Source organism: Haliotis asinina, chromosome 14, assembly GCF_037392515.1.
Source record: "Haliotis asinina isolate JCU_RB_2024 chromosome 14, JCU_Hal_asi_v2, whole genome shotgun sequence".
Lineage (NCBI taxonomy): Eukaryota > Metazoa > Mollusca > Gastropoda > Lepetellida > Haliotidae > Haliotis > Haliotis asinina.
In genome coordinates, this window is record NC_090293.1 from 804,262 (window position 1) to 824,918 (window position 20,657).

At 42.5% G+C, this 20,657-nt stretch overlaps 1 protein-coding gene across 1 annotated transcript; it reads right to left on the reverse strand.

Annotated features, from left to right (window-relative positions):
- Positions 1 to 1,246: 1,246 nt before the first annotated feature.
- LOC137261789 (endothelin-converting enzyme-like 1) lies at positions 1,247 to 20,117 on the reverse strand. The gene is made up of 14 exons (XM_067799572.1): positions 19,188 to 20,117; positions 14,286 to 14,357; positions 11,779 to 11,925; positions 11,218 to 11,307; positions 10,955 to 11,094; positions 7,980 to 8,202; positions 7,590 to 7,688; positions 6,973 to 7,050; positions 6,337 to 6,619; positions 4,555 to 4,712; positions 3,899 to 3,970; positions 3,366 to 3,464; positions 2,965 to 3,035; positions 1,247 to 1,754 (listed from the first exon to the last, which is right to left on the reverse strand). Exons 1-14 carry the CDS (start codon positions 19,875 to 19,877, stop codon positions 1,655 to 1,657), a joined length of 2,322 nt encoding a protein of 773 aa, XP_067655673.1. The 5' UTR covers positions 19,878 to 20,117; the 3' UTR covers positions 1,247 to 1,654.
- Between the last annotated feature and the right edge of the window lie 540 nt (positions 20,118 to 20,657).

The following is a 20,657-nucleotide window of genomic DNA, read 5'->3' on the forward strand; positions in this document are numbered from 1 at the left end:
TTACACATGAATAGTTATTTCATATTTTACCATCTTCTATAGAATGACAATAACATTACACGATAACAAATGGACAAATCATTACGAATAATTTTCCATAGGGCAGGTTATGAATGAAGACATTTTCAAAACATTTTCATATGTTTATATCAAATTGTAAGGCACATAACTGATAAAGAAAATACTGCCTTCGTGAAGTGAACATATTAATGTCTACATTAATAATTGGTGGTCAAATATGCATTATTGTCAATATAATATCGTTAATATCAGTGTGTCTGTTTGTAAAGCAACATATCCACACCTTACGCTACCAGTGAGTTCTACCTGCAGAACACTTCTTTAATCTTACCTCACAGGTACCAGGAGCAATGAGTTAGAGAGCACGTTAAGTGTTAAGCTATTGCACTGTTGACTTATGTGGCGTCAACAAATGCTTGCAGAGTACACACATCAAAAACTGACGTTGGTGGAATATTTAGAGTCTTCTTTCACCAGTGATATGCCGGATTCAGTAGACTAGTGTACGAAAAGACGATGTTCTGTCTGTTTAAGGGGTAGTTTGGAGTGTTTTGCAAGATAGGTTGTCAACATCCTATACTCTTGGGACTGATATAACTGTGTGTTTGCTTTACTAATTTTAACTGGATATTTGTTGTGCATTGATTAGTATTCTCACTCTTCCAGCTGCTATCGGATTAACGAGCATGCCCACTACTTAAATTAGAACCATCTGTATACCTATACCTCCACAGCAATATGTATGGTTCATATGTATTTTTATGAAAAAGTATATAGAAACATAATCGTTATTGTGTCTGAGATGGATTTTGATGGTATCCATACCATATATTCAGTTCGGTTTACAGTTTCACATACACATCTCGTGATTCTCATACGCCCCTTGACCAATGGATCACCTACAACGTAACAGAATAGGGAAATGTGATTCGGCAGGGAGATCGTCTTTCCCCTGTACTATTGTGTTCACCTACACAGGACACGACGTGAATATTCATACTCCGTGTACGTGTTGTCGGCAGTATACGTTGTATCTGCATAGTGGAGACGGGACCTAGCGTTACTTTGGTGCAAGGTCCTTGTTGGAGACGTTGGAACAGGTACGGATGTACATCGGTCACTACGTCAATGCTTACTAAACTCGTAGCCAGATACGAGCATATATCCGATTACAGTCGATAAGCTCTGACACAAACAGGCTGATACAAACAGGATTATTTTACACTTTTTGCTTTATTGATACTTTTAGTGTGTAGACTGAACATTCTGATACAAGCATACTAAACATGGACATGACGGTATTTACAAAGATATACTCAGAGAGTGGATATATACAACGTGTAAACATACATTTTATTACTCAAGTATACGAGTGTTTATATACAGAGTGTACGCATAGACATTTTGCAGACATTAATTTAGATATTATTTTCAGCAATTGCCATGGGGTCATGAAGTGAGCCGCGCTGATTGTTTATGTAATTCTGTACACATCGGTTCACATCTCTTGATGTTTTACATTTCTCCCAATCTTTTAGTCTTCTTTCACTTTCTCCAGGTTTTCAATGAATACTTGTTTCAACTGTTGAGTACTGGCGATTGCATCAGTTGCCCTCTAGAGGTCAGCCAGAGGTCAGTACAGGCCACACTTGGTAGAAGGGTTCAGTTTGGCGTTAGCCGGACAATTAAAGGCTTTGTTAAACTCGTCAAGTTGACTGACTGCCAAGTTTACACTGCGGAAATCAAACAATATAAGTATGATATATTTATTGAAGAAATATTACATATGTATAAATGCAGAAGAGGAATGAAGTTAACTCTGAACACAGGGTGTTTGACGTGCAGTATGTGGGAACTTTAAACCACGTTTGTTACATGAATAGGATACACTATTCTCCATATTTATAAATGACGATGAAAGGTTTCTTCATGAAACCAACTGTAAAGGTGTCGACGTTGAATGTAATAAAGATATGGACAAACTGTCTCTGATAAAACTTATAATCTTACTATATACTGATGATGCTGTTATTTTAGTGAAGGGGCGGTGGGGTAGCCTAGTGGTTAAAGCGTTCGCTCGTCACGTCGAAGACAATAGTTCGATTCCCCACATGGGTACAATGTGTGAGGCCCATTTTCTGGTGTCCCCCGCCGTGATATCGCTGGAATATTGCTAAAAGCGGCGTAAAACCAAACTCACTAACTCTTTTAGTGAAGACCCATTTGAATTACAAAATTCACTAAAGTACTGTCGGAAAAAGGAGAAAAACTTACTTTTAACGTTTTTCTCAACAGATTGTGTAGTTAATATGTGAAAGTGGGAAAAGCCTGTTAAAATACGTTCTGTTTTACTACAGTTCCAGTGGCAGGGAGATAGGAAACATGAAACAAGGACTTTACTGAGGAGAGATTTGTGCAGACATGAGCAATGCAGATTTTAATCTTTAAGCAAATAAAAATTATTATGATTCGTCGTCATATCCGGCTGTGCGACCTAATTGCCATCTATAGTCTGATCTAATCTTTTCATCAGCTATTTGCAATTTTTCCATGTTTTTGCCATCATGGTGAGTAAATGTATATAAGTTGTAATCCATGTCACCTATGTAGCACCGTTGGTGGAAGGTGAGAAATAAAGACCTCTGACCTTCACAACTACGTTGTGCCTTACAAATTCATCGGTTGTCGCGAACTGTCGGTTACTGGCTGCCAACCTTTTTTCTAAAGCTTACAAAATGTACAAATATGTGCCAGTTCCAGTCAGTCAGCCTTGGTTCTGCAACTTTGAACATAATAACCCGTTTTTGAACAGGGTAACTTCAGATTCACTCAGTTAGAACGTGCTGTATACTGCAGAATATACAATGAATACTTTTGACAATTGAGCCGGAGTGGTGGGCACTATTTGATCCGCTACTGGAGCCAGGTGTTGAGGTGTCTCACCTGTAATCCTCCCTGATGTTGTACCTGCCCAGGCGGTAGGCCACGGAGGGGTCACGGTTGTAACAGTACGTCTGGAAAATACCAGAATGTTGATGTGTACTTCTTGACACAGGTATCACTTGTGTTCCAAACACTGAACGAGTATTATATTTTTTTTTCTTTGTAAGCAGTATTTCTCGTATAAGAGTTACGCAGTTAATAGTGACATTGAAGTCTGACTTCTTCGAGCACTTTGCTAAGCATTGCTTCAATTTAATTAGTCAGTCCAGTGATTCTGGATGTGGCATGAGTGGACAAGTCGTTCAAGGTGCCGTCATGCAAAGTGAAGTCCGACAGGTGTGCTACAAATCTGCGGTTGTGGGTACAATCGTCAGTTCCATGTACTGATGTGTCTGTCTTACCTGGGCATATGAAATGAAGAAGAGCTGGTCGTTTGTCAGACCTTGACCCGACGGCGCCAACTTCTCCATGCCATATTTAGACTCCCATTTGTGATAGGCCTGGGTTGAGAAATGACTCCGTCAGTACTCAGTACGTTTAGTGAACTTGTTCCACGTCTAAGAATGACATACTGTTGTTGAGTATTACACTGTAAGTGGCTACTTTATCCTACGTGTGGCGTAGTGCAACATGGCCGCAAAGGGACTACACTTAAAGGCGGACTTGCATCCAAGTCAAATAGACTGCCCCAGTAAGATATAATTATCGGTACAGATCACCCTACACTCACGCAGCAACTTATACACATTTGATAAGTGACATTTGTATCGCGTAACTGTGGATTTATACTGTTGACACCTGTCACAATACAAGAATTTGAAACACAGTACCAGAGCCAGTAAATGTGTAACTGAAATAAACGATGAATATGATTCGGAAACGGAAGAAAAATTTCTCGGAAACTCTTGTTGTGGATGTTGTATGTTCTGCTCACGTTGTAGGCAAGCCGCACACCAGTGACCTTTGCTATGTTGTCGGTTGCTGTCCTGGAGGAGCGTATCGGGAACTGGGAAAAATGTATAACAAACTTTACCATACCAAAGACACAGATAGATACACACAATGCAGCAAGTGGCTACGTAGTTTTCAAAAACATAGCACCAAACAATATCAGCAGAAACATTAACAGTCAACACTTCTCTTTTCTGGGACATCGTGTCATCACCTCTAGGTCACTGTCCACACCTCTAAGACAGTGTGTCCACATCCCTAGGATAGTGTATCCACCCGTCTAGGGCAGTGTGTCAACATCTCTAGGACACTATGTCATCACCTCTAGGACACAGTGTCAACACCTCTAGGACACTGTGAACACCTCTAGGACACTGTGTCATCACGTCTAATATAGTGTTTCCACATCTCTCGGACAGTGTGTCAACACCACTAGGCATGTGTGTCAACACCTCTAGGACAGAGGTTTAGCCCCTGTTATCTAGTGGTGTTGTATCCGTTATAACCCACAATCCGCTCATCATGACTCTTGATTCGCCACTGCCGACATCAGTATCTCTACAGAAACAAAGATGAGGAGCGCTGAAACCATATGTTGCCATGAGATTTGTGCATTGTGTAGTGTGTGCGTCCACTTACATACACTTGCTTGCCATCTGGGTCAGTGAACGGCCCCTGGGTCGTGTTATAAGCGTCAATCATGCATTTCTTAATGTCGCCGTATGACGTCAAAGTAGCGTTGGTCCACCACGAGTTCTGAGATCCCAGGTACCTTCCTGATGTGTCCCAGTTTTTCCCTAGACGAAAGAAAAGGCTTTGACAGTAGGTCTTGGTGTCGACACTAGACCTCGTTCATTACTCCAGGCCAGTTAGGTCACTAGGCGTTGATATTACGACCGTTGTGTCCCAGGTAGGTCAGAAGTATGTCCACTGGTCGTATCACTAGTTACCTCCTACGTCAGTCCTTGTCGTTGGGTTTTGACACTAGGTCCCCTGTATCCAGGGCCTGATTTTCGAAGTTCTCTCTCGCTGAGATAATCGTATGTTAATGTTCACGTATTAATACAAAAGTATAGTACTTTATGGATAACAACTTCTTTATTTCTATGATGCCACGTTTCGGTATAGATTCTTATACCAACATAGGCCTCATCACAGTCACAGCTGATCTTGTGGTGAGGTCAATGTTGGTGAAACTTCCCGCCCGATAAACCTCAGAACTAAGCAAAACCAGGCATCAACCAAGAAATCAGACCGAAAATCAGCTATCTTTGAACACATAATCAACCTTCCTGGTCACAGCATTAACTGGGTCAATGTGGAAATATTATTCAGAAAACCTCCAGGACTTTAGCAAAACAAAACTGACAGAAGCAATCCAAATCCGCCGACACAAGCCTTCAGTCAACAGAGACCAAGGAGGCTTCATTCCCTCCGGCTGGACTAATCTCATTAAAACAGCAGAACAGGGCACTAAAGCCATCATTGCCAATTAATCTCTATGTGCTATGTATAGCTTGGCTTACCCCAGGGTTCCTCCTATTATCACTGTATTACTGCCCACCCCATCTGCTATGTATACCCAGTTCTACTCTGGCTTCCTCCCACTTGTTACTGCATTACCTACTCCATCTACTATATATACCGTGTTCTACTCTAGCTTGCCACAAGTTACCTCATGTCTTTTACCTCATATCCCGTTAAGACCATGACTGTAACACGGGTTATCATGGTGGGTAACACGGGGTTATCATGACTGTAACACGGGTTATCATGGTGGGTAACACGGGGTTATCATGACTGTAACACGGGTTATCATGGTGGGTAACACGGGGTTATCATGACTGTAACAAGGGTTATCGTGGTGGGTAACACGGAGTTATCGTGACTGTAACACGGGTTATAGTGGTGGGTAACACGGAGTTATCGTGACTGTAATACGGGTTATAGTGGTGGGTAACACGGGGTTATCATGACTGTAACACGGGTTATAGTGGTGGGTAACACGGAGTTATCGTGATTGTAATACGGGTTAGAGTGGTGGGTAACACGGGGTTATCATGACTGTAACACGGGTTATCATGGTGGGTAACACGGGGTTATCATGACTGTAACACGAGTTATCATGGTGGGTAACACGGGGTTATCGTGACTGTAACACGAGTTATCATGGTGGGTAACACGGGGTTATCGTGACTGTAACACGAGTTATCATGGTGGGTAACACGGGGTTATCGTGACTGTAACACGAGTTATCATGGTTGGGTAACACGGGGTTATCGTGATGGGTGACACGGGCTATGATGGCGGATAATACGAGTTATCATGGCGTTAACAGTAGTTCGTGTCCACACGAGTACAAGAATCAACAGAGAATCATGTTCTGTCAGAAACTACATGGACATCTGTTGGACAGCCTACCGTACTCGTCGACGAGGTAGACGATGAAGCGTCCCAGGATTGTGCCGAAAGAACCGAACGTGAAGTAGTGAGGGAGATGGAAGTCGTAGATGGGGAACTGCAGCAGTCCGGCGGGGACGATCACCTCGTTCCAGTACCACAGCACGGCCATGTTGGTGTCGAATGTACTGAAGTACCACTGGTTCCTGTCCTCGCCCTTCACCAGTTCCTTGCTCCAAGCCAGTTTGTGGTAGTTGTTCATGCTCAGGATGTTCCCAAAAAAGTCCGATGCGTTTATGTTGATCTGTCGGGACAGATTGGAGGCAACTTAGTGGTGTTATAACAACATGAATCTCAACACAATGAAGCTTTCAGACATTACCTGAACATTGGGAAACTCGTTTAAAACGTGATCCCCGACATATACTTTCATAGAAGATAAATTGCTTTTGTAAATTGTACACGTAAACTGCATTAATTGCACACACGTACGCGCTCGTACGCACAGAGAGAGGGGGGGGGGGGGGGAGAGAGAGAAAGAGAGAGTTACATACACTGATCACAACAGAGAGGGGGTGGGGGGGGGGTTGTCGTCGGTTGCCTATCTGTGGCACTAATACATGTTTCTGTATGGTGGCATGCCTGTAATATACTTACTGGCTGGTACATGACGTCGATATTGTCGGTGTTTTTCAGCAGATCTGGATAGCCGAGTTTGTAGGAGGCTCCTTTTATCTGCAACAATAAAATCAAATGTGTTAACCAAATGGCTTCCACAATTGTATCGATTGTGTCAAATAGTTATGTGAGATGGGACTGGAGATATGAAGAAAGAACCGTGACAATGTCACAGGTATAGTAATGAATGTCTTGCTGACCTTGGCTAGACATATGTGATATAATGAAAGGACCGTGACAATGTCCAGAATTATATCAATTGAGTGAGTGAGTTTAGTTTAACGCAGCACACAGCAATATTCCAGCTATATGGCGGTGGTCTGAAAATAATCGAGTCTGGACCAGACGATCCAGTGATCAACAACATGAGCATCGATCTACGCAATTGAGAACCGATGACATGCAACTACCAAGTCAGAGAGCCTGACCACCCAGTCCAGTCACTCGCCTCTCAGAAAAGCCTGGGTTACTGAAGGATACCATTCTAACACGGACCTTCACGGTGTAGATTATATAGTAAGGATTGTCTTGCTGACCTTAATTAGACAGATGGGATGTAATGAAAGACATATTAAAGTAAAGATTATTTCAATGACCTTGTCCTCTGCCTTCGCCCGTGTTTCGGCATCCATCCATGGGGTCTTTCTTATAAGGTCAGCCAGTGCTTGCTTGGTCGTTTCAGTAATATCTGTCACCTAAAAGTAGGAAATGTCTTCTTTTTTAAAATATAAAAATCGATCAGTTATCACCTGAATGGATCAGTGATGACACCGTTCACAGAAAGAGTTTGATAACAAATTTCTTCTCACTATGATCAGAAGTATTTATTTCGGTTACGTAAGAAATGTACGTGAAATGTTCCACAATGGATCAAGTCACTGAAATAAATCACATTAATACTTGTGTCACGCGCTGTTTTAAAACAACTCGCTATTAAACTAGGTGTTTGTTTCCGTTGCACACCAGGCTATGAAGTCACGTGTTACCTTTTCTTTGTTCTGGTCTACAAAATGGTCGGCGATGTACAGCTGGCCCAGGGCTTCGGGCATGACGTAGCTCACGTAGAAGAAACAGTATTCCCATCTGCCAGGGAACTCCGTCCTCCCCGTCGTGTCGAACAGCACCTCCCGGTTAGCGTGTGTGTACTCCGTCGACAGGTCCTCCACGTACACCTCCAACACCCGCCACACCAGGTAGTTGTGGACCATCCTTGGGAATACCAGTACTTTATGGATTCAACATTGCTTGACATACAGGGTGATCAACACAGTGGTATAGTTTTCTTACGTGAATACAAGGCTTGGGTCAGGAAAGTCTGTAGATTATGCATGTAGCTACACTTCACAAGCGTAGAAGCTAGCAGAGAGAACCACCCCGAGCTAGATTTTATCATATACAGTGGTATGGAGGCCTATACCTCAGATCTGAGAGAGTTTACTGTGTATCTTGTACTGTCGCAGTATCATACTTGTGCATGGCAGTATGAAGGTTAGAATTACTCTCCAATACGTAACACTATCGGATGTTCTGACAGCAACATTGCCAATTGAAACGAGGCAGGGTTGTGGTGTGACATTTGCCCGCTATGTATGAGTAACTGAACAGGCATTGCACGGTAACCTTCCGTCACATGTACACTGTGCAAACAGGGTTACAGGCATTGCACGGTAACCTTCCGTCACATGTACACTGTGCAAACAGGGTTACAGGCATTGCACGGTAACCTTCCGTCACATGAACACTGTGCAAACAGGGTTACAGGCATTGCACGGTAACCTCCCGTCACATGTACACTGTGCAAACAGGGTTACAGGCATTGCACGGTAACCTTCCGTCACATGTACACTGTGCAAACAGGGTTACAGGCATTGCACGGTAACCTTCCGTCACATGTACACTGTGCAAACAGGAAATCCGAATCATACAGGGCATGGGTAGGATGGACGATGTTCGGTGCACCATTTTCTTTTCCCAGTACTCTGTGCTAGAGTAAAGTCGCCTTAGTTTTGTGGGTTTGGTTTGCTTATTCGCTATTACTGTATATATATGGGTGGCCATTCCAACTCTATAGTTCTGTGGGAGATATCCCGTTTCGAGAATCATGTCAAATAGAAAGGTAAGTTTATCGAGAACTGCTGCTTGCAAATAACAAAGTGTCATTGCATACATTATCTGGCCCTTTTTTCTTACGCAGACTGCGTAATTGCCAGTAGATGTGCGAAGGACCTACATTGTTGTAAAGCTTTCATCCCGGCCGTCGGCCTTTTGCTGCTTATGTGATTTTGAAATGATTATTTAAACTTTCCTAGTAGTATGACTGCAACAGGTCAGAGTAGTATCTGACCTACAGTGTGTATATCCAGAGTAGTATCTGACCTACAGTGTGTATATCCAGAGTAGTATCTGACCTACAGTGTGTATATCCAGAGTAGTATCTGACCTACAGTGTGTATATCCAGAGTAGCATCTGACCTACAGTGTGTATATCCAGAGTAGCATCTGACCTACAGTGTGTATATCCAGAGTAGCATCTGACCTACAGTGTGTATATCCAGAGTAGTATCTGACCTACAGTGTGTATATCCAGAGTAGCATCTGACCTACAGTGTGTATATCCAGAGTAGTATCTGACCTACAGTGTGTATATCCAGAGTAGTATCTGACCTACAGTGTGTATATCCAGAGTAGTATCTGGCCTACAGTGTGTATATCCAGAGTAGTATCTGGCCTACAGTGTGTATATCCAGAGTAGTCTCTGGCCTACAGTGTGTATATCCAGAGTAGTGTCTGACCTACAGTGTGTATATCCAGAGTAGTATCTGACCTACAGTGTGTATATCCAGAGTAGTGTCTGGCCTACAGTGTGTATATCCAGAGTAGTATCTGACCTACAGTGTGTATATCCAGAGTAGTATCTGGCCTACAGTGTGTATATCCAGAGTAGTATCTGGCCTACAGTGTGTATATCCAGAGTAGTATCTGGCCTACAGTGTGTATATCCAGAGTAGTATCTGACCTACAGTGTGTATATCCAGAGTAGTATCTGACCTACAGTGTGTATATCCAGAGTAGTATCTGACCTACAGTGTGTATATCCAGAGTAGTATCTGACCTACAGTGTGTATATCCAGAGTAGCATCTGACCTACAGTGTGTATATCCAGAGTAGCATCTGACCTACAGTGTGTATATCCAGAGAAGCATCTGACCTACAGTGTGTATATCCAGAGTAGCATCTGACCTACAGTGTGTATATCCAGAGTAGCATCTGACCTACAGTGTGTATATCCAGAGTAGCATCTGACCTACAGTGTGTATATCCAGAGTAGCATCTGACCTACAGTGTGTATATCCAGAGTAGTATCTGGCCTACAGTGTGTATATCCAGAGTAGTATCTGGCCTACAGTGTGTATATCCAGAGTAGTATCTGGCCTACAGTGTGTATATCCAGAGTAGTATCTGACCTACAGTGTGTATATCCAGAGTAGTATCTGACCTACAGTGTGTATATCCAGAGTAGTGTCTGGCCTACAGTGTGTATATCCAGAGTAGTATCTGACCTACAGTGTGTATATCCAGAGTAGTGTCTGGCCTACAGTGTGTATATCCAGAGTAGTATCTGGCCTACAGTGTGTATATCCAGAGTAGTATCTGACCTACAGTGTGTATATCCAGAGTAGTATCTGACCTACAGTGTGTATATCCAGAGTAGTGTCTGGCCTACAGTGTGTATATCCAGAGTAGTATCTGACCTACAGTGTGTATATCCAGAGTAGTATCTGGCCTACAGTGTGTATATCCAGAGTAGTATCTGGCCTACAGTGTGTATATCCAGACTATGTGACAGAAGCATATGTTAGATCACGGTGACGGAGTTTAGTCACAATCTACATTCATAATTTTAGTTGGAGGTGCTCAGCTGGTATTTCCCATATCATGGTCAAAGGGACATAACTCATACCTTGCTTGGTCCCCTGAAGGTAACCTCTGTATCATGGCGACAAGCCCCTTAAGATATTCCAGATTGAAGACGACGGTGTTTTTCCTTCCATTTATTCCTGCTGTACTGAAGAGGTAGGTGGACTGCTGGAGGAAGTCTATCTGGAAAGGGAATGAGACCGTGTTGGCGTCAGTGAAGACAGTTGGATAACGCAAATCATTCATGCTTCAGGGTTTTTCAAACACTAAATCTAGTATATACTTTCCTCTTCCAACAATACTTACCAGTCCCCCAGTGACGGTGGTCAGCTGATCCAAGGTCAACTGGTTTGAATACGCGTAGGGGTTGATTTGCCATGGTGAATCCAGCGCCAACTACAACGACGACACGAGGATCACATTTTAAGAAGTGACATTTAAGGTCATGGAAGTGAGAATCACAAAATGCCACATTAAGATGACATTGCCGCTGTTCTAGTGCTTACGGTTCTTGATACAGATAATGGTAGTGACTATTTGTTAATTTGTTTTTATGTATGGGGCCCAGAAGTCATATTCTCCGCTATTGGCAGTGCAAAGTTGGGATGGGTTGTACGCGTTGTCGGGAATTTGAATCCTGTAGGTTTTGATTACACAAAGCCATGTAGAAACTGGTCAAATATAACATATGTTATATTTTTTATTACACATTCTTCTGAAAGCGGCTTGAAACTCACTCTCGCACTCTTTCACTCTTTCGCTGTCTCATTCATTCATTAAATACAAATACAAGATATCCCTTGTTATGTAATACCAAGAGTAGTTGAAACTATTGCTTAAGAGTATTTAAAAGTGAATGTGACACACCTGAGCTATCTTGGCTTCTATGGTGAAGGCGTCATCTACAAAGGTGCTGACTCTCTCCTGCTGCGTCCTGGCATCTATGCTGATGTTAGAGTCTCGGACCAGCAGGTTGGCCACTCGTGCGATGAACTTCTTATAATCATCTTGGATCTGCCCAACATAACAAACTTTCAGCTCAGGAAAACAGCTATGGACATTACCATCAAGGACATTACCGTTATGGACATTACTGTCAAGGACATTACCGTCATGTACACTACCATCAAGGACACTGCCGATATGGACATTACTGTCAAGGACATTACCGTCATGGACATTACTGTCAAGGACATTACCGTTATGGACATTACTGTCAAGCACATTACCGTCATGGACACTACCATCAAGGACACTGCCGATATGGACATTACTGTCAAGGACATTACTGTCATGGACATTACTGTCAAGGACATTACTGTCAAGCACATTACCGTCATGGACATTACTGTCAAGGACATTACTGTCATGGACATTACAGTCAAGCACATTACCGTCATGGACATTACCATCAAGGACATTACTGTCATGGACATTACTGTCAAGGACATTACTGTCAAGGACATTACCGTCAAGCACATTACCGTCATGGACATTACCGTCATGGACATTACTGTCAAGGACATTACCGTTATGGACATTACTGTCAAGCACATTACCGTCATGGACACTACCATCAAGGACACTGCCGATATGGACATTACAGTCAAGGACATTACTGTCATGGACATTACTGTCAAGCACATTGCCGTCATGGACATTACTGTCAAGGACATTACCGTCATGGACACTACCATCAAGGACACTGCCGATATGGACATTACAGTCAAGGACATTACTGTCATGGACATTACTGTCAAGCACATTGCCGTCATGGACATTACTGTCAAGGACATTACCGTCATGGACACTACCATCAAGGACACTGCCGATATGGACATTACTGTCTAGGACATTACTGTCATGGGCATTACTGTCAAGCACATTGCCGTCATGGACATTACTGTCAAGGACATTACCGTCATGGACATTACTGTCAAGGACATTACCGTTATGGACATTACTGTCAAGCACATTACCGTCATGGACACTACCATCAAGGACATTGCCGATATGGACATTACTGTCAAGAACATTACCAAATGGTCTGTTCCGAAAAACACTTAAAACCCCAAATATAAACCTGTCTGAGCTCGAAACCCACACCCTAGAGTACTCGCCAGCGCACACAATATGCTATCACAACAGGTGTGGCTCCCGTATCGGACCGCCTTTGTACATTCTTCAGATCCAGAAACGCAATTTCAGCGGTTCAGTTTGATATACCAAAAAAAATGTATTTTGACAGAAATAGTCATTAAGTACCATGTTTGAATCTCTTAAATCATCTCGCTTCTGTTCTGTATTGCGCGCGCATCACAAAATGTGTTTGTGAACGTTTGTCATAAAAAAATGAAGTGAAACCGATACATGAAAAGTACATGCAGAAAAAGATTTCGGTATATGTCGGAAACACGAGTAGACATCTGCTATAGAAGGCCAAACCAATTTCATCATTTCATTGCACAATTTAAACCATAAACGAAGATAAGCAATGCCAAGATTGCATGCTACCCGCCGAAATATCGCAGTTGGCTGTTTGGAAGCAAGGGGGCCCTAGTCTGCCCAGCAATGTACTTCAACCTCCACCACGGCACCATATCTCAAGTTCTGCGACCTCACCTCCTCCCATTTTCTAACAGCCAGAGGAAGGTGTATCGATACGCAACTCTCGACCCGACAAAGCTGGTGTAATAGGTGCCTGTTGTCTCGCCAATGTCTATGGGACAAACTCGACACAACACAGGGAGGGACAGCTGCTTACTGTCTCACTCGCTGTATGTCGGAGCACTGAACGACCTTGCTGATGAGAGCTCAGCTGATCGGTGCGAGTTGAGTTCGCTGGAGGCTGGCCATCCGATGCCCAGGTTTGCTGACCAAATATATTCCATGAAAGGTGTATGTTTACATTGCCATTGTGTTGTGTAACAATATTTGCTGTGTTGTGTAAGAAGACACCGGACAAAAAAACTTTCCGGCATGAAGTAGTTCCGGCATGTGATATTTTCATTGAAGGGAACATCTCTGTCACTACAGTGAAAATATGTATGTCATTTTACTCAAACTCAGAAGTCTCAGCCTTTGGCACTTAAATTCATCGTGAAGCGCATGCCAATGCCTGCTCCTCTCGGCCTGTACGTCTATTCTCACATCCCGTGCTTTCAACGAGAGCTCGGGGTCTGGCCGCTGGTTTACACGTCATTGTATGTTAAATGCATGGGTCAATACTCGTGTCAGTCACTGGATTGCGTGGTCTGGACCAGATTATTTGCAGACCACCATCACCATGTAGCTGACGTAATGATGAGTTAAGCATGCGCAAAACAAACAGTAAAGTTAATGAAAACATTTCTACAGTCCATGAGTGAACCTACCTTCTTTACAGACTTACTGGTGCCGACGTAGTAGTACCAGTACATATGACGACTGGTTCCTGCCGGGTAGATCTGAGAAAGTGAAAAAGTGAGTTGATATCTCAGGTGTACCAATATCACGTGCACAGCAAGGTTTCACACACGCACACACGCACACACGCACGCACGCACACACACGCACTCACTCACTGTCAACACAGGTGTCAATGTGGGTGTCAGTGTGGGTGTCGGTGTTGATATCAATATGGATGTTGCTGTAGGTGTCTATAACAATGTCAGTGTTGATGTCAATATGGATGTTACTGTAGGTGTCTATAACAATGTCAGTGTTGATGTCAATATGGATGTAGCTGTAGGTGTCTGTAACAATGTCAGTGCTGATGTCAATATGGATGTTGCTGTAGGTGTCTGTAACAATGTCAGTGCTGATGTCACTATGGATGTTGCTGTAGGTGTTTATAACAATGTCAGTGTTGATGTCAATATGGATGTTACTGTAGGTGTCTATAACAATGTCAGTGTTGATGTCAATATGGATGTTACTGTAGGTGTTTATAACAATGTCAGTGTTGATGTCAATACGGATGTAGCTGTAGGTGTCTGTAACAATGTCGGTGTTGATGTCAATATGGATGTTACTGTAGGTGTCTATAACAATGTCAGTGTTGATGTCAATACGGATGTAGCTGTAGGTGTCTGTAACAATGTCAGTGTTGATGTCAATATGGATGTTACTGTAGGTGTCTGTAACAATGTCAGTGTTGATGTCAATACGGATGTTACTGTAGGTGTCTATAACAATGTCAGTGTTGATGTCAATATGGATGCTACTGTAGGTGTTCATAACAATGTCAGTGTTGATGTCAATACGGATGTAGCTGTAGGTGTCTGTAACAATGTCAGTGTTGATGTCAATATGGATGTTGCTGTAGGTGTCTGTAACAATGTCAGTGTTGATGTCAATATGGATGTTGCTGTAGGTGTCTGTAACAATGTCAGTGTTGATGTCAATATGGATGTTGCTGTAGGTGTCTGTAACAATGTCAGTGTTGATGTCAATATGGATGTTACTGTAGGTGTCTATAACAATGTCAGTGTTGATGTCAATATGGATGTTACTGTAGGTGCTTATAACAATGTCAGTGTTGATGTCAATACGGATGTAGCTGTAGGTGTCTGCAACAATGTCGGTGTTGATATCAATATGGATGTAGCTGTAGGTGTCTGCAACAATGTCGGTGTTGATGTCAATATGGATGTTACTGTAGGTGTCTATAACAATGTCAGTGTTGATGTCAATATGGATGTAGCTGTAGGTGTCTATAACAATGTCAGTGTTGATGTCAATATGGATGTTGCTGTAGGTGTCTATAACAATGTCAGTGTTGATGTCAATACGGATGTAGCTGTAGGTGTCTGTAACAATGTCAGTGTTGATGTCAATATGGATGTTGCTGTAGGTGCTTATAACAATGTCAGTGTTGATGTCAATATGGATGTTGCTGTAGGTGTCTATAACAATGTCAGTGTTGATGTCAATACGGATGTAGCTGTAGGTGTCTGTAACAATGTCAGTGTTGATGTCAATATGGATGTTGCTGTAGGTGCTTATAACAATGTCAGTGTTGATGTCAATATGGATGTTGCTGTAGGTGCTTATAACAATGTCAGTGTTGATGTCAATATGGATGTTGCTGTAGGTGCTTATAACAATGTCAGTGTTGATGTCAATACGGATGTAGCTGTAGGTGTCTGCAACAATGTCGGTGTTGATATCAATATGGATGTTACTGTAGGTGTCTATAACAATGTCAGTGTTGATGTCAATATGGATGTTACTGTAGGTGTTTATAACAATGTCAGTGTTGATGTCAATACGGATGTAGCTGTAGGTGTCTATAACAATGTCAGTGTTGATGTCAATATGGATGTTACTGTAGGTGTCTATAACAATGTCAGTGTTGATGTCAATATGGATGTTACTGTAGGTGTTTATAACAATGTCAGTGTTGATGTCAATATGGATGTTACTGTAGGTGTCTATAACAATGTCAGTGTTGATGTCAATACGGATGTAGCTGTAGGTGTCTGTAACAATGTCGGTGTTGATGTCAATATGGATGTTACTGTAGGTGTCTATAACAATGTCAGTGTTGATGTCAATATGGATGCTACTGTAGGTGTTCATAACAATGTCAGTGTTGATGTCAATACGGATGTAGCTGTAGGTGTCTGTAACAATGTCGGTGTTGATGTCAATATGGATGTTGCTGTAGGTGTCTGTAACAATGTCAGTGTTGATGTCAATATGGATGTTGCTGTAGGTGTCTGTAACAATGTCAGTGTTGATGTCAATATGGATGTTACTGTAGGTGTCTATAACAATGTCAGTGTTGATGTCAATATGGATGTTACTGTAGGTGCTTATAACAATGTCAGTGTTGATGTCAATACGGATGTAGCTGTAGGTGTCTGCAACAATGTCGGTGTTGATATCAATATGGATGTAGCTGTAGGTGTCTGCAACAATGTCGGTGTTGATGTCAATATGGATGTTACTGTAGGTGTCTATAACAATGTCAGTGTTGATGTCAATATGAATGTAGCTGTAGGTGCTTATAACAATGTCAGTGTTGATGTCAATACGGATGTAGCTGTAGGTGTCTGCAACAATGTCGGTGTTGATATCAATATGGATGTTACTGTAGGTGTCTATAACAATGTCAGTGTTGATGTCAATATGGATGCTACTGTAGGTGTTCATAACAATGTCAGTGTTGATGTCAATACGGATGTAGCTGTAGGTGTCTATAACAATGTCAGTGTTGATGTCAATATGGATGTTACTGTAGGTGTCTATAACAATGTCAGTGTTGATGTCAATATGGATGTTACTGTAGGTGTTTATAACAATGTCAGTGTTGATGTCAATATGGATGTTACTGTAGGTGTCTGTAACAATGTCAGTGCTGATGTCAATATGGATGTTGCTGTAGGTGTCTGTAACAATGTCAGTGCTGATGTCAATATGGATGTTGCTCTAGGTGTCTATAACAATGTCAGTGCTGATGTCAATATGGATGTTGCTGTAGGTGTATATAACAATGTCAGTGTTGATGTCAATATGGATGTAGCTGTAGGTGTCTATAACAATGTCAGTGTTGATGTCAATATGGATGTTGCTGTAGGTGTCTGTAACAATGTCAGTGTTGATGTCAATGTGGATGTAGCTGTAGGTGTCTATAACAATGTCAGTGTTGATGTCAATATGGATGTTGCTGTAGGTGTCTGTAACAATGTCAGTGTTGATGTCAATATGGATGTAGCTGTAGGTGTCTATAACAATGTCAGTGTTGATGTCAATATGGATGTTACTGTAGGTGTCTGTAACAATGTCAGTGTTGATGTCAATATGGATGTTGCTGTAGGTGTCTGTAACAATGTCAGTGTTGATGTCACTATGGATGTTGCTGTAGGTGTCTATAACAATGTCAGTGTTGATGTCAATATGGATGTTGCTGTAGGTGTCTATAACAATGTCAGTGTTGATGTCAATATGGATGTTGCTGTAGGTGTCTATAACAATGTCAGTGTTGATGTCAATATGGATGTTACTGTAGGTGTTTATAACAATGTCAGTGTTGATGTCAATGTGGATGTAACTGTAGGTGTCTGTAACAATGTCAGTGTTGATGTCAATATGGATGTAGCTGTAGGTGTCTGTAACAATGTCAGTGTTGATGTCAATATGGATGTTGCTGTAGGTGTCTGTAACAATGTCAGTGTTGATGTCAATATGGATGTTGCTGTAGGTGTCTATAACAATGTCAGTGTTGATGTCAATATGGATGTTACTGTAGGTGTCTATAACAATGTCGGTGTTGATGTCAATATGGATGTTACTGTAGGTGTCTATAACAACGTCAGTGTTGATGTCAATATGGATGTTACTGTAGGTGTCTGTAACAATGTCAGTGTTGATGTCAATATGGATGTAGCTGTAGGTGTCTGTAACAATGTCAGTGCTGATGTCAATATGGATGTAGCTGTAGGTGTCTATAACAATGTCAGTGTTGATGTCAATATGGATGTAGCTGTAGGTGTCTATAACAATGTCAGTGTTGATGTCAATATGGATGTTGCTGTAGGTGTCTGTAACAATGTCAGTGTTGATGTCAATATGGATGTTGCTGTAGGTGTCTGTAACAATGTCAGTGTGGATATTGCAAGTGATGTCAGAGTGGGTGGTGGTGTCCGTGTTGATGTCTGTGTGGGTATCTGTATGAGCGGGAGTTTGGCTGTTGCTGTTCATGTTGGTGTCGGTGTGGATGTCAGTTTGACAGTGGAGATCTGTACCAGTGTAAGAAGATGTCAGTGCGGGTGTCATTGAGGAAGTCGGCGTGTCTGTGTGGGTATCTGTATGAGCGGGAGTTTGGCTGTTGCTGTTCATGTTGTTGTCGGTGTGGATGTCAGTTTGACAGTGGAGATCTGTACCAGTGTAAGAAGATGTCAGTGCGGGTGTCATTGAGGAAGTCGGCGTGGCTGTCGGTGGCGTTTCACGTACCTATTTTTAAATTTGGTAACAGTAAATAGGTCAAAGAGGAAAGACAAAAGTAAAATAGATTATTCCCTTCCATGGGGTAGTATCTTACTAGAAGAGCCCATTATATATGTGGGATGAGACCAGAACTGCTCAAGACACTGGTTGTAGGAGGGACATGTATGGCATATGCTGGGCTGAACATCAGTTAGCAGTGCATTCACTCACTCACTCTGATTAAGCTCTGATCGATTGTATAGATCGATGCTCATGGTGATCATTGTGTTGTTGGCTCCAGGCCTGATTATTTGCAGACTGTAGCTATATAACTTAAACTCTCAGTCAGTCACTCACTCACTCACCTCAATGACTGTCTTGGTTGGGTCGTAGTCGTCAATGCCGACCCTTGGGGCATACATGGCGTCCACCCAGAAGTCAGTCTGCACCTTCTTGAGAGCTTCGTTCAGGTTCCAATTGGACGCCCCCCACGTGCCCAGCACGTACCATCCTCCTAGTGGTTGAAGCACCTGCTGGATGAACGGCGTTCCCTTTAGCCTCTCGCGGCTGAAGTCATCCATGCATGACTGGAACAGGTGCTTCAGCTTCCTCTCCGACGCCCAGTCCGTGTTCCGCTTCACCGGTCTTTCCAGTAATGTCTTCAGTTTCTCTTCATTAGAATCTAACATGTCCGTCAAGAAGGTGTGTGATGAGTGGTCGGCGTCCAACTTGTGGAATTGTTTGTAGTTGCCGCATGCGTAGTTGTAGAAGTTGTCACAAGGTTTGGCGCTGAGGTTCATGCTTGACAGCGTGTAGCCTGTGCTCTCCAGACACAATTTGGTATAACAAGTCTTGTCCATCAGATCACCTTTGAGGGCCTGCACCTGGGCTCTCTCCTCGCTCTTCTTTGTACTTCCATACATCCCCGCGAATATCACAAACATCAGTACCGTCACAATCACTATACCTATGAGGACAACTTCACGGAAACCAAGCGAAAACCTCCTGACGAGGCCACCAACTACGGGGACACCATCTAACTTCTTCACATCCATGCTGAACAGGGCCGCTGTATGCACTGGGGAAGGAAGGTACTGATGCTGTAGTTTCACGCCGTTCAGTCGTCAGATGATGAAGTCGTACATGAACACACTGTCGCCCCTGTGCACAGGTGGGTGGAGCCGATAACATTTCACGTGGAATGGGCGGTGTTGACCATAGCGACGTGTTCAAAGTCCGGTTGTGGATGTCTCGAGTAACATTCTCTACACATTGTCCTCAAATTGTCAGACGGTCTCAGGTGTTATTTAAGCTCACCTCAACAGTAACACTTAACTAGAAATGTGATCTTTACATGTATCGGATTCCGTCTAGGTAGAATGTGGAGACAGTGGACATTAGACATACACAGTTATCACAACATAACTGCAGGAATACAACATATGCGGAAGGTTATTTGTTTATTTATTTATTTATTTATTTATTTATCTACTTATTTATTTATTTACTTATTTATTTATTTATTCCCAAACATTTCAGATTACGCTTTCTAAATACAGTTCAATTTCTAGCACTGTTTGGGTTTAGTCCCTGTGGGACACGCCGTCACAGAGTGACATCTTGACCGCTCCGCCACCGCAGCGTCCACAAATGTGGGAGTAGGAAAACTGGTAGTGTAGACCATGTACTTTGTGTCTCCCTCTTACAACTGATATACACAACATCCTCCTTGTGATGAACAACCCCACAGGGTGTAAATTAACGTACGACATCGCCGTTTAGTTCTCTGTTGACACGCTATCCGGATTCAGTTTGATACTTTGTAAACGAAGTGG